Source organism: Gracilinanus agilis, chromosome 2 (genome assembly GCF_016433145.1).
Source record: "Gracilinanus agilis isolate LMUSP501 chromosome 2, AgileGrace, whole genome shotgun sequence".
NCBI lineage: Eukaryota > Metazoa > Chordata > Mammalia > Didelphimorphia > Didelphidae > Gracilinanus > Gracilinanus agilis.
The window spans coordinates 64177703-64201759 of record NC_058131.1 but is presented as its reverse complement, the minus strand read 5'-3'; the positions used below and the strand labels follow the sequence as shown (position 1 = coordinate 64201759).

General features: G+C 37.9%; 1 protein-coding gene across 1 annotated transcript in view; it reads right to left on the bottom strand.

Moving 5' to 3' along the window:
* Positions 1-9250: 9250 nt before the first annotated feature.
* The window catches only part of NAE1 (NEDD8 activating enzyme E1 subunit 1), a 55437-nt gene continuing 40630 nt past the window's right edge, over positions 9251-24057 (bottom strand). The window contains exons 16-20 of the mRNA XM_044663232.1: positions 17610-17696; positions 14409-14501; positions 12794-12908; positions 12646-12695; positions 9251-9488 (exon numbers count right to left, since the gene is read on the bottom strand). Coding sequence (XP_044519167.1) covers positions 9379-9488; positions 12646-12695; positions 12794-12908; positions 14409-14501; positions 17610-17696 — 455 coding nt within the window. The 3' untranslated portion in view covers positions 9251-9378. The remainder of the gene's footprint in view (positions 9489-12645; positions 12696-12793; positions 12909-14408; positions 14502-17609; positions 17697-24057) is intronic.

Here is a 24057-nt window from a genome sequence, read left to right as displayed (position 1 = left end):
TATCACTTTCTCTCTCTGGATGTCAATGATATTATTTGTAAAATAAGAACTTAAACCAGATGCTCTCTTCCAGTTATTAATTTGATGATCCTATAATTCCTTTACTCTACCTCCTAGCTTCCTAAATCAAACAAGAAATTTGTAGCTTTAGTTCCCTTTTGTGACTGCATTAACTTTTTTCTAACTCTTTGTCCTTATATCTTATTTATACTAAGATCATAATCTCATTTTTCCCATCTTTCTTCCCCCCCAACAGATACAAGTAAAGTTTAATTTGAGAAAATATACACAGGAAAATTAAGTAAAAGTTGATTATCTAGGATTTACCAATAATGGTTCAAAATCAGCACACATATTGAAAGAATTCATTCTATTGAACTAATCATACTTTTAAAAGGAATTGATAATCCCTGTAAAAATAACATTTTATTGCCATTCACCCCCAAAAGAGGAAATTGTCATTAAAACTGTTATAAGGGGGGCAGCTGGATAGCTCAGTGGAGTGAGAGTCAGGCCTAGAGACAGAAGGTCCTAGGTTCAAACCCAGCCTCAGCCACTTCCCAGCTGTGTGACCCTGGGCAAGTCACTTGACCCCCATTGCCCACCCTTGCCAATCTTCCACCTATGAGACAATACACCGAAGTACAAGGGTTTAAAAAAAAACTTCAGTCACTTATTTTCCCTCGGCTTCAGTTTGCAAAATGAAGAGACTGGAGTAGATTATATCTAAGGTCTCTTCTTGTTCTAAACCCTATAAGCCTCTGTGTTCCTTCTGCTACTAAGGAGAAACTTTGTTCTATCAGAACAAAAAAGCATCTGGAGGACTTCACTATCTCTAGGGAATCCCTCTTTCATTCAGACTTTGCTCCTGCTTGTGAATAATATTGTGATAATGGCATCAATCCTAGAATACTATAGTGCCAAGATGGTGGACCTATGGCATGCATGCCAAAAGGGCAAGCAGAGCCTGGAAGGTACTTGGTGGTGGGGCGAGGTCTCTGGGGAGGGAGGGACATGGCACCCAGTCTCTAAAAGGCTCCCCCATCACTGCTACTGAGGCTAATGAGATTTAAAATCTTTGAAAAGGTAACAAAAGGGTAATTTGGTAGCACAGTGGATAGAACAGTAGGTCTGGAATTGGGAGGACCTGGATTCAAACGTGACTGTAGATAAATTTCATGACAAAAGCCTCTTGCTCACAGCCTGACAAGCTACTGAACAGTCAAGCTCACTGAGTTAGTTTCTATTAGTACATAACTATTAATAGCACATCATTATTATGTACATAATCAGTACATCATTATTAAAAACAGATGAACTAGAATAGAATATTGAACAGAAGATGGGAAAGTGGGTTGGATTTTATTTTGGGAATGTCATGGTGCTTTTAAAAATCACAAACTGCAACTGGACACATAACTCCATTTTTAAAAACATTAACATTTTCCCTAAAACATACCTTTTTATCAAGGAACACTACTACATCCCCACAAAAGGTCCAAAGGGCAATGGAAAGATATATAAGATAAAAGTAAATGAAGCTGTTGTTGTTGAGTAGAGTTGGACTCTTCCTGACCCCATTTGGGGTTTTCTTGACAGAGATATTGGAGTGGCTTGTCACTTCCCTCTCCAGCTTATTTGACAGATGAGGAAATTGAAGCAAACAGGATTAAGTGACTCACTCAGGGTCACCTAGCTAGTAAGTGTCTATGGTCAGATTTGAACTCTGAGAAATAAGTCTTCCTGACTCCAGGCCCAGCACTCTATTTATTATGGTGTTAAAACAAATAAAGGCTAATTGATAGTGGATGTCATGTAAAAAGAGTAAAAGATAAGAGATAAACCTGAATGTTGCAGTGATAACTATCAAATGGTTTTAAAAAAACAAACCCAAAAGGGGTCTCTTGAATTATATGGATACTCTAGTGGGAATTTATGAGAAATCATGGACAAGGATCATAGTGTGAAAAGGAATGGCTAGATTCAGCTGGGCCCCAATGCATGGAGTAGCTACACAATGAGATCAAAGATTACTTTCTTAGCCAAAAATCCCATGAAAGAAATGTTCTTACTCTGAGGTCCTCATTATAGATTTGGGTTTTATAAACTTGGATAAGAAAAGAATTATATCTTTATTTTCACTAACCTTTAGCTGAAATTTACCATTTCCTTTAATTATGAATTAAACAAAACATTCTGAGAAGAGTTCCATAGGTTTCACCAGACTGCCACAGGGATCTATATAAAAGAAAAGTTTAACAACTTCTCTAAAGGCTCTGAAAACAATCCCTTGACAAAACAATGATCTTAATAAAGAAACTGAAAAATAGAAAAATTACTAAACTTAGTCAGAAGTTTATAGTTCTAGTCTAGGCCTGTCACTAACTGTCTTAGTGACTTTGGCCAGGTCTTTTCTCTTAGGTTGTGAAAACACTCCTGGGCTGAGAGGTGAAAGATCTGCATTTGAACCCTGACCTTGACACTTCCTAGCTATATGACTATACTAATCATTTTACTCTTAAGACTTCAGTTTCCTTCTCTGCAAAATTGGGATAGTAAAACTTAAACTACGTATCTCCAAGAGCTGTCACAAAAAATACACTTTAAGGGGGCAGCTGGGTAGCTCAGTGGACTGAGAGCCAGGCCTAGAGACAGGAGGTCCTAGGTTCGAGTCCGGCCTCAGACACTTCCCAGCTGTGTGACCCTGGGCAAGTCACTTGATGACCCCCATTGCCTACCCTTACCACTCTTCTGCCTTGGAGCCAATACAGAAGGTAAGGGTTTAAAAAAAAATACACTTTATTTATCTTAAAACTATATAGGAGGTAGCTAGGTAGCATGGTGGATAGAGCATCATGTCTGAAGTAAGAAGAAGCTGATTCAAATCTGGCCTCAGACACTGCCTAGCTATGTGAGCCTGAGTAAATCATGTAATTCCAATTGTTTAGTTTTTGCTGCTCTTGTTTTAGAATTCATATTATGACAGAAGACAAGAGTTTGTTTTTGTTTTTTTTTAAACCCTTACCTTCTATCTTAGAATCCATACTGTGTATTGGTTCCAAGGGAGAAGAGCAGAAAGGGGTAGGCAATGGGGGTTAAGTGACTTGCCTAGGGTCACAAGGCTAGGAAGTATCTGAAGCCAGCTTTGAATTCAGAACCTCCCATCTCTAGACCTGGTTCTCAATCCACTGAACTACCTAGCTGCCCCAAGATAAGAATTTTTTAAAAATAAAAATAATATTATTTTAAAACCACAAACTAATTATTTACATCTCTGAATCTTAGCTATTTCCAATCTATAAAATGAGGAGTTTAGACACAATGATATGAAAGGTCTCTCTCCAAGTTCAAACATTCTACAATTGTCAAGGTATCTTCTCTCTTAATCCCTAAGCTGTAGCTATGTCATCACCTTGAACTTTATATAAAACTAAGTTCATATCACCAAGGGTCATGCCCTTAATTAAATCCCCCCAAATGGTTCTTGTCTTGTAAAGAAGGCCTCACTCCATTACCTCATGTGGAATAATAAGTTAGCCTTTACATAGTCCTTTAGTTTGTGAGGGCATTACAAATATTATCTCATTTTATTCTCACCACCACTCCTGGTTGGTAGGTGATATCATCACCCCTCTTTTATAGATGAGGAAAACTGAGGAGAGAGGTTATCAGACTTGCCTAAGGACAAATTTGAAGTCAGGTCTTTCTTCTATGCTCCAAGTCCAAAGCACCACCTAGCTTAAAAAGGAAAAAAAAAGGCTTATCTCAACTATTTCTCAGATCTATGGTCTCAGCTCTGCATTTCCTGTCACCCCTTTATCAACACTACAGCCTTTAGTAGGTAGTGACCCCAAAAATTCACTCCCTAACTGGTAGCCTCTTCCAGTGTGGCGTGGCGTGGTGGGTCCACAGATGACAGAAGCCATCTGGGTTGAGGGTCCAGGCCAGGCCATAGCTGGTCAGGAGGTCAAGAAGCCAGGGTCACCAGGGTACCCTGGGAGAGCTTTGGGGGAAGGAAGGGCCTGGCAGAAACCATGATCAACATTTATCCCCTCTACCCTCTACCCCCCATACCCCCCCCACACACCGCTCAGGCTTTCCAGAGTCCAAAGGGCTTCATTCCATCCAGGGCCGGTTCCCTTTCCTTCTGTCTATGAGGAAGGGCACAGGGTGACAAAGGAGCCTGCACTCCTCTAGTCAGGAAAAGGAGGGGTTCAGGGAATGGAGTGTCAGACCTACAGACAGGAGGTCCTGGGCTCAATTTGCTCTCAGACACCTCCTAACTGTGTGACCCTGGGCCAGTCACGTAATCCCCATTGCCTAGCCCTTACCACTCGGGGAACCGATACACAGTATTGATTCTGGGAGGAAAGGTGCAGAGTTTAAAAAAAAAAAAAAAAAGTAGGGGGCGGGGTGAGGTGGAGGAGGAAATAAGCGTTTATTAAGTGCGGGTACTAGGGCACTAGGCAGGGTGCTATACGTCATTCTATCCGTGGCTTGGTTTTTGCCAGACTCTAGCCCCATCCCCACCCCGAGCCTCAGTTTCCCTGTTCCCTGGCCTTTGTGACCTAGAGGAGAGTGGGGAGGTCAATCTGCGGGCTCCGGCTAGGCCTGGCCTCAGCTCTCTGTGCTCTGAGCAGGGAAGAGGCTTCACACACACTCTCCAAAGGACACCCCTCCAATCCTCCTCCCCCCAACCCCCACCCCCACCGAAGGCCCTGGCCCAACCCTCAGCCTTAGGGAGACTTCCGAGTACCTCCGTCGTGTTCAATTCTCCATTTCCCGCGGGAATGGGAAACGCAATTTCCCCTGGGGGCGGGACTTCCGCTGCATCCACTTGACCTCTCCGCACACAGGAAAGGAATATCGTCTGCACTCCCTCCCCAACTCCATCTCTAAAAGAAATCTCCAGATCTGGGGGAGCAGTCAGACCGGATGGGGCGGGGGAGGGGGAAGTCCTGTATAGCCCCACCCGCAGGATTACAGCCTATCAGGCCCGTAGTGTGTCATGTGTTAGAGGATGTTCTGATAGACGATCTGTTGTGTTCTTACAGGCTGTAACTCGTATGGTATGGTGTTATGACATGCATGCTGTTAGCATGTAACATATCAAGGTGTAACGGAAATAATATGATAGTGTGTTGCAGGACATAGCATTATGCTGATATAGGGTGTGACACGTTTTTGTATGTGGGTTTTGTGTGATATGCATGTGGCATGTATAGGTGTGTCATGTCTTGAAGTTACAGGATTATTACATGGTATGGTGTGACATAGGATGAAATACACTATGGCATATTATAGGGTATAGCATTTATGTTGTTACATGTCACGCACCACATGGCATGTCACATGATATAACATGTTATGGGTATAACCACATGATGCATTCTACTAGGTTACAGGGTATGACACATTATGTTACAAAATGCAAGACACAGTATGAGACTGTATGATCCAAATGTAGTATGAATGTTATGCTGTTATAGGGTGTGACATTTACAACCTGTATACAAATGGGCACGAATACAGGGTAAACTGAGGCAAGAAAGAACACTACCAGGTGGGAGGCAGGGAAGGCTTCACCAAAGAGGGCGAGCCTTGGACGTAGAAGCCTGGTTTCTGAGGTAGAGACGGGAAACAAAGACCACTTGGGCAAATCCAAGGAGATGCAAAGACTAGCTACATGGAAAATACACAGAAAGGAGTAGGCTGGAATGAAGTTGGAAGGCAGATGGGAGCCAGGCTGTATGGGGCCTGAATTCATCCCCAGTTAGGATTTTCTGCTTTATTTCTATAGGGAATGGGGTGCTACGGAAATGCTTTTGAACAGCAGAGGCCCATAGAACTGAAGGTATCATTAAAAAAATGTTGTCCAAACCATTCATTTTTCATTCAAGGAAAGTGAAGTCTGGTGAGGGAAGAGTGTCTTGAGCAAACCATCATCAATATTAAGTCGCTAAGCCCGATGTCAGATCCTTTGGCTCTAAATCCATGGCTCTTTCTTTGCACAGCATGACACCTAGCTGTTGGTGTCCTGCGAAGCTCTCTGCTGGGACCTCTTCTTCTATACCAGGGGCCGGCAACATATGGCTCTTTCTGCAGGAGCCATAAAGTCCATTTTTTTTTCAGGCGCTGTTACAGGAGTGCGCACTGTGAGCACTGTACGGCTCTCACGAAATTACATTTTAAAAAATGTGGCGTTTGTGGCTCTCATGGCCAAAAAAGGTTGCCGACCCCTGTTCTATACTGTTTTGCTTGGTGATTTCATCAACTCCCATGGTTTCCATTATCCTCTCTCGTGACTGCCAGTTCTACTTGTCCGGCTCTAATTTTGCTCATAACTCTCAGTCACAAATCTCCAGTTTTCCCCCCACAAATCCCCAACCATCTAGGTTTAAATAGCACATATTAGTGTTATTAGTGCTTTAAAGGATTGAAAAAAAGGCATCTCCTTCTTACTGTTTACATTTCATTCCTCTTCATGAGCTCTCCAATCCACCTCCCATCTTTGCAGTCACTGTTCTCCAGGACTAGAAGGCACCCCTCTCTCCCTCCCTTCCTGTTAGGTGATCCTTTATTTTCCTTCAACATTCAGCAGAAATCCCATTACTTGGGGTCCTTCAGGGTCTCTTCCTCTCTCCCAAGTCCTTCCTCTAAGACTACCTTCCATCTACTGTATATATTCCTAGTTATCTACCTGTTCTCTTCCCTATTTAGAATGTGAACTCTTCTAAGGCAAGGACATGTTTTTGCCTTTGTGTCCTGAGAGTTTAGCACAGTGCATGGAACCAGCTAATAAATGCTTAGTAAACTGTTGTTGATATCATTAATAATTTGAAGCTTTCTTTGATTTCATTGTAAATAGTTTACCATTATTTTTTGAGAAATGTGCTTGTCTTTTGACTGCTAATATCTTGGGGAATGGCCAAGCAATCATTCCTTTAACATTCTCTTTAGAATGGCATTTAAATGGCCAGCTTCAAGATTCTAAATCCTCTTTAGAGGAACAGTGCCTGTTTTATGGTCTCTGGAGAAGATCTTAGAGAAGTTGGTGTGACAATAGAAAAAAATACTCCTTAAGTATCAGAAGATTTGGTTTCAAATTAATCAACAATCAATCACTGAACACGTATTAAATGCCTACTATGTGCCAGGCACTGTGCTAAACTTTAAGGATACCAAGGGAAACAAAAGATAGTCCCTGCTCTCAAGAAGCTTAGAAGCTAATGGGGAGAAACAAGATACAAACAAGCAAATGCAAAGCAAGCTATATACAGAATTAACAGAAGATAGTTAATAGAAGGAAGGCACTGAAATTTGAAGGGGTTAGGAAATGCTTCCTGTAAAAGATGGAATAGCCTGGACTTGAAGAAAGCCAAGAAAGTCAACAGTCTGTGTGAAGGAGGGAGAGTAATCCTGGCATCAAGGACAGTCAGTGAAAATGCCCTGAGCCTTCTGGAGCCAAAAGATCAAATGTCTTGTTTGTGGCATGCCAGGAGGCCAGTGTCACTGGATCAGAGAACCTATTAGGGAGGAATGTGTGAGAGTCTAAAGATGGTTCTGAGAATCATCTGTGAAAGACATAGGTATGAATTTAACATCAATCTGTACCTCTTTCCTTTTTAAAAGGAAAATTTTGAAAATCCACTTCAGTCTCACCCCCAACCCTTTGATTGAGAATAAAGCCTGAGGCTCCCTGGCATTCCAGAAGACACTTGCCTCTAGTCCCACATGACTCCTGGCATCTGGAAAATCAGCCCAAACGGGACTGAGGTCAAGTCTGTCCAACCAGGGAGACCCAGAAAAAGTGCTGTCACTGGGGTATAATATAAGTGCTAGATCAAAGAAGTTTGTGCTCTCTTGCCTAGGAAGCAGCATGGTCTCTTTTCTTACTTTCCTGGTGGGGCAGCTCTACTAGTAAACAGAGTCATGGAGTGAGTGGTAAGTTCAGATTAGTTAAGTGATTATCTGCCTTTTCTCTCGCCAAACCACTATCACTATTTAATAATTATAAATTAATATACAGTCTCCATAGAATTTTTTTTTAAACCCTTGTACTTCGGTGTATTGTCTCATAGGTGGAAGATTGGTAAGGGTGGGCAATGGGGGTCAAGTGACTTGCCCAGGGTCACACAGCTGGGAAGTGGCTGAGGCCGGGTTTGAACCCAGGACCTCCTGTCTCTAGGCCTGACTCTCACTCCACTGAGCTACCCAGCTGCCCCCTCTCTCCATAGAATTTTAATCTCAACAGTTAGCTACTTTGATCATTACAATGATCCATGAAAGTTCTGAAGGGTTTAAGATGAAAAATTCTATCCATCTCCAGGGAGATAACTGATTAACTAAGTACAGATTAAAGCATTTTTTTTTCACTTTATTTTTTCTTGCCTTTCCCCCACCCCACAATATGGCTAATGTGGAAATGTTTTGTATGTTTTCATATGGATAATGGGTATCCTTTTTCATGTCTTTTCCATTTAATGAGTAGGGGGAGGAAGTAGAAGAAAGGAGAGAATGCAGAACTGAAAATAAAAATTTTTAATTAAAAAAAGAAAGAAAATAGGTGAGATTGAAGATGTATGAGAAGAGAGAAGTCTAATGGAGCAAGAATCACAAAAGAAGAGAGGTCCTGGGATCAAGAATACATGTAGAAGCAATGCAATGACCCAGGACAATTCTGAGGGATTTATGGTAAAGATGCTACCCACATTCAGAGGAAGGACTGCAGGAGAGGAAACATATAAGAAAAACAACTGCTTGAACGTATGGGATGAGGTGGACATGAGTGGGGATGTAGACTCGAAACCACCACACCAATGCAACCATCAACAATTTGGAAATAGGTCTTGATCAAGGACACATGACAAAACCAGTGGAAATGTGCATCGGCCATGGGTGGGAGGAGTGCGGGGGGGTGAAGGGGAAAGTAGGAGTATGAATCATGTAACCATGTTAAAAATGAATATTAATAAATGTTTAAGTTAAAAAAAAAAGAATACATGTAGATGGTTTAATGTTCTCAACTACAAAATGAGGAAGTTTGACTAGATTAAGATTCTTCCCAGCTCTTAACATTTTATGTATTCTTTTAATTCATTTTTAATTTATAAAAAGATGATGATAATTTACAAATACCATACTACATTTATTGAATTAAATTCAGCATGAGTAGCCTGTAAAAAACGTTGGCTATATTACTACCCCCTCCAAAATAATCAAGAATGACATCATAATTTTTTTTAAAAATCACTTTTAATGTTTAATAAGGAAACAATTTAGCCACCATGTATTAGCAGAATTACACAGAACTTAGTACAACCTGAAGTTAATTAATATTTTAAGCATTAGCATGCTGTTAACATACAGTAATTTTTTCTATAACTGGAAAGTTGCTGAGGTTTGTGACATACCACTGTAAATATAGGTATTATTAAAAATTACAAACTGTTTTGTAATTATTTTAATAACCTCCTGAGCAGCAGCTCCTATGAAAGAAAAATTTAAAAAGAAAAATGTTTTAAAAATAGCTCACCATAGTTGTATAAAATTTAAATTAAGAAAAAAATGTACAGCTCTATCATATTAATGTCAAGTCCCAAGATGCCATTTAAAAAATATCTCTATATAAAAGTGGAGGACAACAAGCTCTTTTTTACATCATGTTTTAAAGCAAATAGGTTAAAAGGTGTATTTCCTCTAAATATGATCACAGCGTGGTATAATGGACAGAGAACCAACCTCTGAGTAAAAGATCTCGGTGTAAGACCCCTTTCTGACATATCTCTGTGATCCTAACCAAGACATTTAAGCTCTAAATGTATTTTATGTGTATTGTGTATGTGTGTGTATGCACACACATATGTATGTGTTTATATGTATACTAGATTGTGTGGACATGCATTGTGTTTATTAGCATGTGTGTACATTCACATGTATGTTGCTAAACAGTTAGTGATTAGCATTGCTAAAGGCTATGTCTCCTCACCAGCAGACCCCTTTATCAATGAAATAAATGACTACAGTATGTAGAGGATGTGTGTATAGGGAGAGAAGACTGGGACTTTTTTCTCTAAATATTGTGAACTTTGAATAGAGAAGAAAAGATAAATTAAACAGAGGCTGATGCCTTTTTTTGGTATCTGGAATACTATAAGGTTACGTCAACTACTTGTTAAAATGTAAACCCCAAAAATCTCCATCCTACATCGCTGAAAACTCTGAACAGAACTTCTTCACCTATCGAGATACAGGATATGATTATGTAGGATGAAAACGGGGACATGAGCAAGTCATATGTAAGTTTCAGCTTCGTTTCAAATGCAAAAGGAGGACATTTCCCCAGTGTCGACGAGGACACTTTAACAGCTGGCTGGTCAGTTCTGCCAAATGATCAGTTATTATTTGTGACTATTGAATACCAAATTTCTGGTATTGCATAACAACTTCCCTAAATTTCTATATCTCAAAGGGCTTAGTAAACATACAATAATAATTGTTATTATTATAATTAATAAGCTGACCCAATCGGAAAAAGAGGGGTAAAATTCAATGAGATTGGGTGTTTTGTTTTGTTTTGTTTTACATTTTCAAACCCTTAACTTCTGTGTATTGGCTCCTAGGTGGAAGAGTGGTAAGGGTGGGCAATGGAAGTCAAGTGACTTGCCCAGGGTCACCCAGCTGGGAAGTGTCTGAGGCCACATTTGAACCCAGGACCTCTCGTCTCTAGGCTTGGCTCTCAATCTACTGAGCTACCCAGCTGCCCCAAGATTGGATTTTTAAATATTGTATTGCATTGTATATTGTATATCATATATACGTAGGTATATATGATGAAGGCAATTTTTCTATTAAGAAAAACAATTTACTTTGATCACATGGTTTTAAAAAGATAAACAAAAATTTCAAGCCAATTAATAAGCTTTGGAGATTACATCTGGGAGACTAGTTATTAACTATACTTTTAAAATGACTGGATACCTTGGCATAATTTTATTTCTACTTTAAAATTCTCCCCTTCATTGCCTTAAAAAATAATGGATTTGGTTTCAATTTTTGTCTGAGAAAAAAATTATTCAAAGTCTGGTTTTTTAGGACATAGTTCAATTCCTTACTTAGGAAATAATCCTTTTAAAAGGAATTTTTAAAGTAATTAATTACATTGATTATAAACATTAACAACCCCAGGGGAAAAAAATAAGCCTTTGCTGGATTCTATATATATAAGATATGCTTTTTAATCAAGTTTTAATCATGACTATTAAAATTGAAAACAATGTAAGTTTTAGCTGTCGTGTTAACTACTTAAATACTTGAAAGATGTATGATTTTATTAGAATGGGGATTTCTTAATCATAGTGCATAATGTAGATCTACTAAGTTGTCAGAAGACAATTTAGTAGATGATACTTCAGAGTTGCTCTGACTGAAAAATCCATCAGCCTGCTTGCTACTGATGATCTGGTGAAAATCCCCTTTAAAAGGTTGGGCTTGTCATTGGGCCTGTTCTTGAAGCCTTTCTTTCTTTCCAGTATGACAAGGACTACCAGAGATTGCATTCCATTGGCAAAACCTTCAGGAACCCAGTGTCATCTCTACACCATTAGAAACCATTGGAAGAGGACTTTAGTCTAGAATATTTATCCAGTAATGTTATGGGAGAAACATTCAAATTTGTAGCAGGATCTCACCCCAAGAATGGGAGACTCAAACTCTGTTCAGTCCAGATATAAGAAAAGAATTTTATTTGAAGAGGTTTTTAAGATGGTATAATAGCCTAATAGTTGATGGGATAACCTGGGGGCTACTCAGTTAGCTGGAGGGCTGATAGATTAGCCTGGGAGCTAGTAGAGTAGGCTCTCTAGAGCTGACAGAATAGCAGCCCTCCAGGTATGGAGTAGCAGCTCCCTCTCCCCCATAAGAGTTTGCATATTAATTAGGGTCTGGGGGCTTATTATCTTCCATTCCAGAGAAATCATCACCTTTCCAGAAAACCCTGGAAAATGGGTATGGCAAAATCCAGGTGAAGGTGTGGTTTTGGGTTTGACACATACATCATAAAGAGTATGAGCAGGTTTGGGAGATCCTTCTGGACTGCCAGAGTCCTTGGTATGCATGTCTCATGTTCCCCCCATTGTCCACCTTGTCATCATTTGTCAAAATGGGAGACGTCTTACGACCCTTCTGGAAAGGGGGGGTGGGAGGTGGCACCAGATGCAGCCCAGTAGATGACCATTTTAGGTAATTAATTATGTCTAATAGTTCAGAACTAAAGTAAATAAAGAACAATATGAGTAATGAATAAAATGAGATTGGGCACAAAGCCAATGCCCAGTACAGGTGATTGATGATACAGAATGAGTAATTGATCAGCAATACAGATTCTGCAATTCATGCTTGACTAATGCATGATTTGATGTTTAACTAGTGCTAACTGTTGAGAACAAGATTTCAGAGTCTAAGGGTTCTATTACTATCCTTCACTGCCTAATGCCAGCCTCTATCATTAGAAATTTAACAACTGAAAAGTTTATTCTACTTTAGCTTATATGGCAAAGGTTTTCTTAAAAGGTAAAATATTTTACTTTCTCAGAAAGTAGTCAAGTAGAAATATAATAAAACATGAGCCTTTTCTATAAAACTTACCTCCCAAGAATGCTGCAATTGTATGGGGCTCAGCAGCTCCGTACCGACAGCTACATAAACACCAAGAAAAACATCTCTGAGTTAGTCTTAAGCCATTAAAATAATTCACTATTATTATTGTGACTACTACTAAAAAGAGATTACTTACAATTCATGGACATAATCATCTTTTACCATTACAGATAAACCATATTCCTGAAGGAAGCTGGTCAAGCAAGATTTCAATTTCCCTATATCTTCTTCAACTTGATAGTTATAAACACCTAATAAAATAAATTTATTTTTCATTTAAAGACAAATTGCATCAACAATTAATGGCTAGCTTATATTTATTCTTAAGCTTTTTTATAATCTTTATGCACTCTTACATTCTACATAATATTCATAAGGGAACTGCACAGGCTTGGAGACTTGAGTACAATGGCGTAGAGAACACCTGGTGAGGACTTTGTCTCTGCTTTCTGCTGATGCAGACTGGCATCTACTCTGTCTCATACAGGGCCTCGAGCACTGAGGAGTTAAGTGGCCTGGCCAGGGTGACCCTTCTACAATGTGCTGAGAGAAAGCATTTGAACCCAGGTCTTTCTGATTCTGGGACTACACCACAAAGCCTATCAAGTTCAGGACCTAAATGTTACACTATTCAGTATATAAACACTCATTCCTGCTCTTATTGAAATAATGTAAAAGGAAAAAAGGCAGCTATAACCTAAATGAAGTTTTAAAAAATATTCTAATCTAAAACTACATTTATTTCTTAATCCTCTTGAGTCAAATATGATAGCTGGCATGAGTACAGTAACAGAGGTTCATGTTAGGCGAGTCAATTAAAATAGCAAGCTGGGGGGGTGAGGGGAGGTGGAGATAGATGGTTTCAGGTAGGGTTTATACTATACACTGTGCTGTGCAACGGTGACTATAAATAATATTACTAATTTTGTTGATGATAATCTCTCTAGTACAATACTAGACCTCGAGATTACCAAAACATTCTCTGATTCCCATATACTAAGTCAGGGATATAAGAAACTGAAAAAAATTGAAAAGTTGCTCATATATTTTATATAGCTAACTCCCCAGCATTGTCAAACTCAGAATTAAACTCTTTCCATTCAAAAAATGAATATTTACTGGGCATCTAGTATGTGGAAGGCATTGTCCTAAATGCTGTGAGGGAGACAAAGATAAATAAAATATGTTCCAGACACTAATCCAGTAAATGGAGACAGTAATTCACAGGAGGGTGTGAAAGTTCCACTACTTCCTGCCTATGGGAGCAAGGATAAGTGGCTTTCTGATAAATGGCTTTTCGGCTCCCCATTAGTAAAATGAGAATAATACCACCTCTACTACCAGCACCTCTTAAGTATTGTGAGGATCAAGTGAGAATAGAAGGGAATCACTTTGTAAACTTTAAAGTATTGTCTACAAACAGCAGCTATAATGATTATTATGGGAGAGAAAAAACTGCTATGAGAATTCAAAGAAAGAAAATAATTTTGAGGGAGAGGAATCAGGGAAGGCCACAAGGAAGAAGGGAGTGTTTGCATGTCCTTAACTATCAATCTGTTTTGCAAATATTTGCATTAGCATTTAAAAAATTTTAAAGGCAGGGTTAGAAAACTGTAAAATGTTCATAATCTAATCAATTCCCCCTAAAAAAATATAAGTTCCCCTAAAGCAAATTCTCTGAAAGTACTTTCTGGATATAATTTACAAATCTGAACTTTTGCTGATAGTTATGATGTTCATGAAATAGTTACCTGGATATCTTCCATACTGTTTCTGGAATCTATCAACTGCTCGTATCATTAAGTATAATACTATCTCACTATCTGGGTTATCCATGCTGGAAGCTAAAAAATTCAAAGGGAGAAAATAAATCTTATTTGAATATATCACACAATAAGAAATACTTGGGAGAAAAAAAATGTAATAGATAGAATACTTTAGGACATAACTAGTTTTAGTGCAGAAGATGATTTCACTACTAAAGTATTACATATTGCTAAAGAGTAGGATTATAGGAATTAGAAATGCAAGAATCATTCAAATTTATAGGATCACATATTAAGTTCTGTTTCAAATGAAGAAACTGTGGCACTGATATGTGAAGTTATCTGCCAAAAGTCAGAAAGGGAGCAGAGGTAGACTATAAACCGAGGGACTCTAGCCTGCAGACTCAGCATTCTTTCCATTGCACTCCATTGCTAAGGCCTAAAGAGTTCAGAGGTTTGCTCAAGGTCACACTGTATGTAGCAAAACAATTACTAGTAAAATAATTAAGCACAAAATGAAGGCATTTGGAACCCAAATCAGTCTTTACAAAAAAACTAACAACAGAAATGATTGCTTCTTTTTAAAGTGGAGTCTCCTCAGCAGAACATAAGCATTTTAAGGGCAGGGATAGTTTTGGTTTCATATCTGAGTTTCCAGTGCCTACCAAAGCACCTGAATAATGGCAGGCAATTGACAAACGATTGTTGAATTAACAAAAAAATCCATCTCTATAATATTCCTTGACTTCTTAATTCTGCTCTCTATTTGGCAATATGCTTATCTCTAATTCTTTGATTATCATGTAACTGTGACCTAATAGCAGACTTTATAAATATATCTGGTATCGCACGTAAAAATTAACGATCATAACTATCTACATAGGCCTTCAATGGTAAAAATCAGTATGTGAATACTTCTACTATCCTTAATCATGGAGGGCACAAATCATCAAAATAAATCTCTTCATGTGGAATCATATCCCACCAGACAGTAGACAGGTGGGTGTAGGAAAAGTAGAATATCTAAAGTTTTCCTGAAATGTTTTGTGGTTGTTGCTGTTAGAAGGGAAGGCTCATTTAGTGGTAGTAATGGATAAGTCCATGGGGAAGGACGTATCCTGTAATTACAGTAAAGTAACAACAAAAGGCAACAATAAAACATGTTTCACTGATGAATCTATGGTATGGCTTAGAGAGATAGTATATACTATGATTAAAGAGGGAAAAAAAATCACTTTTTGCTTCAAATATAAATGTTTCAGACTCTAAAGTTTACGTGATTAACCACATGTAAGTATTTATTTAAATCTGAAAATTAAAAAATCTAGATTTGTGAAGCAGAGAATGACAGAACAAAATTTAAACCTATCAGTAGTTCAGTGGGGGTACTGTCATGTCACTAATTTGTTATTTATTCCCTTAATTGTTATTGTCACTGGAAGAGAATTTTCCAATTATAGACAATACATATCTTATTAACCCTATTGAACTAAATATTTCTTAGAATACTGTTTTTAAAGGAGCTTTTTAATATTACTGAATAATAAGCATACCTTTCATAGGAAATGTGCTATGGAGAAACTTATTCTATACCTCATTATATTGTTTAATAAGAGACTAGATTAAAAAATTAATTTGAAACAAATATATTATACTCCTAAATTCTCTGTTATACTTGTTGTGTTCTCCAAATAGTAAGTAATGTTTGTTGATTTGGTTGGAACTGTGAACTAAATTCTCTTCAATAAAAATTTCATGAGGGGTTTTGAGAGGATCTGTATGTTTAAAATGTAAGAATTGATTTAAGTTGAAATGAACAGGAGGGTTCCACAGCTCTATCTTATTGTTGAATTTGGTTTTCTGTCCCCCTTGAAGCACTTTGTTTATGATTGGTGTAGAAGAATATTCACAGAGGAACTGATTTTTGCTGTGTCTAAGCCGCCATCTTGACCCCCCCCCCCCCCCCATTGATTTTAAAATGTAAAATTATATCAAAGTGAAGAAAAAAAGGTTGTCACTTGAAGCTCAATTCAGATATGAATCTGAAAGTTATCTTTTTTCATAACTGAACTACAACTAATACTTCACTACTCATTTCATTTAACTGATAGTCTGTTTTAAGTTAAATTAAATTTTTAATAATTCAAAAGAATTTTAAATATATTTTAATCATCTGGCTTTCTACATGTAAATGCATACAAAAGCACAAGTCTTTTTCCTCCCAAGTTCAGGTAACCCTAGGAAGGTTGATTACCACTTTTTGGATGTAAAAAATACAGTTTCTGGTTCTAAAAACTGTTGCTACAGAAGCACTGGAAACCTTTCCAAGGTTATTATAAGAGGGGAATTTAAAATATTTAAGGTATGGTGGTTGCCAGGAATCAGATTAGCTTGATTCCATATTTAAAATAGACTCAAGTCAGAATGCCTTTTATAGAAAAGTTTATTTACAATTAGGAAGGTTGAAGGTAGGGAAATAGAGAGAGAGAGAAAATCTGGCCCGGACCACAGTCCTGCCTGGATGTGGATTTAGAGGTTAATTAAACAAGGCTACTAGCCACAAAGTCTTTTGACAATTAGAGAGGCAAAGAAGCCTCCTTGAGGTAGAGACTCTAGAAATGCCAAGGAAGTCAGCCTAACTTACCCACGTGACAATTCAGAGGGGAAGCCGTCTGAGGTCTCAGCAGAGATTCTTCGGCACCAAGTTCAAAACGCCAACTCCTCCACAGGAAGTTACCATCATATTTGAAAGACAGCAGCTTTTGTCACTTCCTGCCTCCACCTCTAATTTCAAGCTGACGAAATGGCAGCCTCAACATTGTTTTGGACTGCCCAAAGGGCAGTCCCTTGTTCTTGATTTGTTACTTATTGTCATGTGTGGGTAACATCTCCTCCCCACTAAGTTGGGTGGGATGACTTTATTTCTGATGGCTAGTCTTAACAATGAATGAGGATGAGCTAATTCCATTTACACATTATCCAAGTTTAGGCAGGGTCATAGTGACGAAGGCTTCACATGACCCCCATAGGGGGTCCTACCATGTACTACAGAATAAAAATAGTCATCTCTGTGAGGTTGCCTATGACTGAGTGCCAACATTGAAATGTGCAGAAAAAAAGCTAAAGCTTTTTTGAAAGAATTACTTAAAGGCAATATGATAAAGTCTGAAGATCAAATCTACTTACTAATTTCATCCTTGTTAACAGTGTCCAAACCATATTCTTCAGCGAGAGATCGACATCTCACCACTCGAAGGAATGCTGAATTGCTGCCTGAACACAGGGAAACATTATAAATTAAATGGTCAAAGCAGATTAATGTTCTAAATCACAGGTTGTTATAGTGTAAACCCTTCACAGAAATGTGCTACAAAAAGATCTCTTCCACCTGGCAAAATTCGCTTCAACAGGGAAGAGAACAGATTCTAAAACAAATGTGAAATGGCTGCACATTCCTCTAGGTCTTTTCACTCTGCACCTAGCTCAGTGTTCTGCCCTTAGAAAATGCATGATGTCATGTATGTGACAACCAAGGCAATTAAAACCATCTAGTTGGACTTCAGTATTCCCGAGAGAGAAACATGGGGCTGTGTTCTGTGTGACTGTTTCTTTTTAGGTACCTGATCAGACCTCTTTTCTAAAGGGGGTATTGAATCAAATCAACAAATACTTGAGTGTCTACCTAATAGGGAAAGCTCAGCTATCAATAAGACTCAATCCTTCAGAGCTTCTGAGAGTTTAGAATGTAAGAGGGACAACTCGGATATGGATACGTAAGTAAAGGGCACAGACAAAAGAAAATAGTGACCAAGACAGCTACAGCAGAAAGCAGCAGAGACAGCTTCAGGGCACAGGTGGAGTGGGGCATGGCTGAGGTTTGGTAGGCTTCTGGTGACAGCCTGGAGATAGGAATTATGTGCAAAGCGTTTTCTCTTCCCCAGCAAGTGGATATGGGGGAAACTGTTCCCTTTGTGTAGAGGTGGAGTGGAGAATGATTCAATGACTTGATTTTTCCTTGGCAATTACTTTGCTATTGAAGGTTAATTTAAAATTCTATTTTTTCTAAAAGTGGACAAATAAATCCAAGAATGGATGATGTGGTACATAACAATAACTGCTATGTTACCATTACAAAGTACTTTCACATGACCTGCCTCAGCACAAACCCATGGATTGCCCCTAAAGGATGTAACCTTGGGACAGAGAGAGTCAAGGTTATCAGGATTCCAATTTAAATACAGGACTATAGCTCCAGGAAGCTAAGGATCCCTGGTGAAGCTGGGATGTGAACCTCTTCTCCCCCAGCACCAGAATAAAAAGGTTTTACATCTGTACAAAAGTATCTTATTTTGTTCATTTTCAGCAATGTGGAAAAACACAGGATCCTATTATTTCTATCAAGAAGAGACCTTAAGAGATGGAATCTCATGCCCTCATTTCATAAATGATGCACCAGATGTGGAAAAATTCTGCAACCTGATCAAGGTCACCTAGTCTTGAAGTAGGATGACTGAGATGTTGACCCAGACCCTCTTACTCCACCGGGACTTTTATACTACACCAAGGCTTCCAACAGACTCTCATTCTTACACTATACCTAGTTTAATAATAATGATGATGGCATTTCTATAGCACTTTAAGGTTTACAAAGTATTTTGTAAAGTATTTTGCAAATATGTCATTTTATCTTCATAACAACCCTGGAAAATTATTAGCTCCATTTTACAGATGAAGAAACTGAAAAAGACAGAGGCTAAGGGACTTGCTCAGGGTCACACAATTAGTATTTAAGGACAGATGCAAACTCATGTCTTTCTGACTTCAGATCTAGTCCTCTAATCACTGCATACCAACTAACTCCTTCTACCTGTAATTTTTGTAATTTAGCAATTCAAATAAAATTTTTAAAAATATTTGTTGAAACTAGAATTCTTATAGAATATATAGTTTGTTTCTATTTATTCTATTCACCTTATAGTTGGGAAGTAGGGTTAAGTATATAATCTTAAAAAAAATCACAGAACCCACTGGAAAATGAGGGGCTGCCCTTCGATTGGGGAATGGTTGAACAAATTATGGTATCTGCTGGTGATGGAATACTATTGTGCTAAAAGAAATAATGAACTGGTGGAATTCCATGTGAACTGGAAAGACCTTCAGGAATTATTGCAGATTAAAAGGAGCAGAATAAGGAAAGCATACACAGAGATGGATACACTGAGGTAAAATCGAATGTAATGGACTTCTCTACTAGCAGCAATGCAATGACCCAGGGCAATTCTGAGGGGCTTATGAGAAAGAACACTATCCATATTCAGAGAAAGAACTGTGGGAGTAGAAACACAGAAGAAAAACAACTGCTTGATCACATGGGTTGATGGGGATATGATTGGGGATATAGACTCTAAGTGATCACCCTAATGCAAATATTAATAATATGGAAATAGGTCTTGATCAATGACACATGTAAAACCCAGTGGAATTGCATGTTGGCTATGGGAGGGGGTTGGGAGAAGGGGAGTGAAAAAACATGAATCATGTAACCACGGAAAAATAATCTAAATTAATTAATTAAATAATTGTTTTAAGACTAAAACAATTTTTAAAAAATGACACAGAAAGAAAAAAAAATCACTGAACCTATCCTACCTAAATTAATTTACTTATTCAGTGCCATACCAATCAAACTACCAAAAAAACATTTCATAGAACTAAAAAAATAATAACAAAATTCATCTGGAAGAACAAAAGATCAAGAATATCAAGGGAACTAATGAAAAAAAATGTGAAGGATAGGGGTCTAGCAGTACCAGATCTTAAACTATACTATAAAGCAGTGAAAATCAAAACAATCTGGTACTGGCTAGGAAAAAGAAGGGAAGATCAATGGAATAGACTGGGGGTAAATGACCTTAGCAATCTAGTATTGATAAACCTAGATTCCAGCTTTTGGGATAAGAATTCACTTTTTTGACAAAAACTGTGGGGAAAATTGGAAAACAACTTGGCAAAAATTAGGTTTAGATCAATATCTCACACCCTATACCCATGTTGGCGATCCTATGGTACACATGCTGGAGGGGGACTGCTCCCCTCCCTCTCTCCACACACACCTGAGGTCATTTTTCACATGACCCACCCCTCTGCACAGCAGTTCAATGGGAGCACTTCTTCCTTCCTGTCTGGGGTAAGAGGACAGCTCACATGCGGTGTGAGGGTACAGTTTGGGCACTCCATCTCTAAAAAGTTTTGCCATCACTGCTCTATACCAAGATAAGGTCAAAATCGGTATATGATTTAAACATAAAGAGTGATATTAAGTAAATTAAGGGAACATAGAAGAGTTTGCCTGTCAGATCTATGGAGAAGGGAAGAATTTATGACCAAACAAGAAACAGAGAACACTGCAAAATATAAACTGAATAATTTTGATTATATTAAATTAAAAAGGTTTTATTCAAACAAAACTAATGCAACCAAGACTATAAGGGAAGCAACAAACTGGGGGGGGGGAAGTTTAACAAATTTCTCTGATAAAGGTCTAATTTCTCAAATTAATAAAAAACTAATTCAAATTTCTAAGAATCAAGTCATTCCCCAGTAGTTTTCAGGTGAAGAAATCAAAGCTACCAATAATCATATGAAAAAATGTTCTAAATTTCTTTTAATTAGAGAAATGCAAATTAAAATATTGGTCAATATGATAATAAAGGAAAATGATAAATGTTAGAGGGAATGTGGCAAAATTGGGACACTAATGCATGGCTGGTGGAGTTGTGAACTGATCTAATCATTCTGGAGGGCAATTTGAAATTATGTCTAAAAGGTTATAAAAGAATGTATACCTTCTGATCCAGTAATACCACTACCCAAAGAGATGGGGAAAAAAAAAAGGAAAGGACTTGGTACAAAAATATTTATAGTAGCTCTCTTTGTGGTGGCAACGAATTTGAAACTAAAGGGATGTCCCTCAGTCGAGGAATGGCTGAACAAATTGTGGTATATGATGTTGATAGGATACTATGGCGATATAAGGAAAGAAGAAAGAGCTGGAAAGACCTACCTACATATGAACTAATGCAGAGTGAAATAAGCAGAATTAGGAAAAAAATTGTACACAGTAACAGCAATATTGTAGAACAACCAACTGCAAAAGACTTAGTTACTCTAAGCAATATGATGATTCAGGACAGTTCTGAGGGACTTATGACAAAGAATGCTATTCACCACCAGAGAAAGAACTACTGGAGTAAGAATGCGGATGGAAGCATATGATTAATCACTAATTTGGGTATACGTTTTAGGGTTTTGGTTTTATAATATTATTCATTTGCAAAAATGAATAATAGGGAAACATGTTTTGCATGATAATACATATATAACTCAGACTGAATCGTTTGTCAACTCTGGGAGGGAGAAGGAAAGAAAGGAGGGAGTCAATTTAAATTATATAACTTCAGAAAACTTCATAGGAAACTTGTTATTAAATAAATTTTTTAATTAAAAAAAAAAAAAAACAGAACCCAGGAGGACCTGGGTTCAAATCTAACCTTAGACTCTTCTTAGTTGTGTGTCCCTGGACAAGTCACTTAATCCTAATTGTCTAGCCCTTGCTACTCTTCTGTCTGAAGGTAAGGGTTTATTTTAAATGAATGAATGAATAAATCATAGAATTTCAGGGCTGGAATGGACCTCAAAAGCCATATCTGAGGTTCCTATCTGAACAAGAAATTCCTCAACATCACAGCCAGCTAATGTTCACATGGCCCTTGGTTAAAGAACGCCAGTGAGGTCAAACCCAAAGTCAGACCATTTTACTTTGGGATCATTCTAATGTTAGGACGTTTTTTTCAACTTTTATCTATTTTTTTCTGTGGAGCCAAGCAAAACAAATATTCACCCTCTCCCATGTGAAGACCCTCAAGAATGTGAAGACAACTACTATGTCTTCATGAGTCTTCTATTCTCTAGGTAAAAATCTTCAGCTCTATCAAATGATCCTGGTATGGCATGATCCTGTAAGAGGGAGGAGATCCCTTCGTGGTCGCCAAAATGTAAGAGGGAGATTTTATGTAATTTATAGATATGAATTTAAAATGTGGCCGCCAGGAATCAACAATTCAGATTGATTCCGAATTTAAATCAGACCCAGGTCAGCATTTGTGTCCAAAAGAACATTTTCTTTTTGGTAGAGAAAACATGAGTAAATTGAGTTGGAATAGCCCTGCCTTCTCTCTACTGGGTACTCCTATCCTATCCGAGCAGTAGTCATCCCATCCCTTCTAGTCTCTTCTTTTCTCCAATATTTTAAAAGTTTTATTGATGTCTTTTGCTTTAATCGAACATTCATTTAGAATATACTCCTCTTCAAGCCCTCAATCAAGACAGAAGAAAAATTACAGTTCATCTAAACCAATGAACAAACAGACACTGCCTGACTGCATACACAACAATCCACACCAAGAGCAGCCAGCTTCTTACCCAAAAGAAAGTGTGGTATTTCTTCATCTCTTCTGCAGGGACCAGCTCCAGGGTCACTATAATTACAAAATGCTCAGAGCCATTTTCTTTTTCTTTTCATTGTTGCAGTGACTATATATAGTGTTTTCTTAGTCTAGCTTATGTCTCTCTGAATCAATTCATGTAAGTCTCCCCATGTTTCTCTAAATTCCCTACATTCACTGTTACTTATGTTCTATTATGTGCATAAGTCATAATTTGTTCAGCCATTTCCCAAATTATGGTCATACACTGATTCCAGTTCTTTGCTACCACAAAAAGAGCTACTGTGCTATCTGGAACTATACTCCAGGTTTATACTTCAATGTGATCAAAGACAGAAGAGACAGGTGTCCAAAAATAACCAGAACACCTCTTTTTGTGGTAACAAAGAACAGGAATCAAAGTGTCTATCAGTTGGAAAATGGCTAAATAAATTATAGTAAATTAAAGTAATGGAATATTATTGAGTCATAACAAATGAGGGATTCAGAAAAAACTCGAGAACTGATGCAGCACGAAGCAAACAGAACCAGAAGAACAATATATACAATGACTATAGCACTAAAAAGGAAAAAAAACTGTGAAAAACTTAAGAATGACAATAAATGTATTGTCAATCACTTCAGAAGACTGACAAATTATGCTTCCAACCTCTTAGCAAAGAGGTGACGGCCTACAAGTGCTGAATGAGATACACAATTTCAGTCATGACCAATGTGTGGATTTGTTTGGGAGGACTCTACAAGGGAGAGCTTTTACTCTGGAGTGACAGTCAAACTAAAAAAGAATGAAAGTGCCAATGAATCATTTAAAAATACAAGAGAGGAGAAGGATGTTCTAAGCTAAGTAGTGCTAGAACTACCATGTTAAATTTGAAATATACTAAGCTGTACATGGTATGAAGTCAAAGTTTAAGACATAGTTCCCTTTTTCCTCTTGTTCCATTATAATAGAGAAATATTAATGCTGATGTTTGCTAAGTTCCTAATAATAAAAAAGGGGAGAAATGAAACAAGGGGCTATAGTGAATATTTTGGTAAATGTGGTACCTTTCTACCTTTGATTTTCTTGGATCCAAATGAGAGTTTTGTTTTCTTTTTTTTTTAAATAAAAATCATTTTTGTCTGCCTTA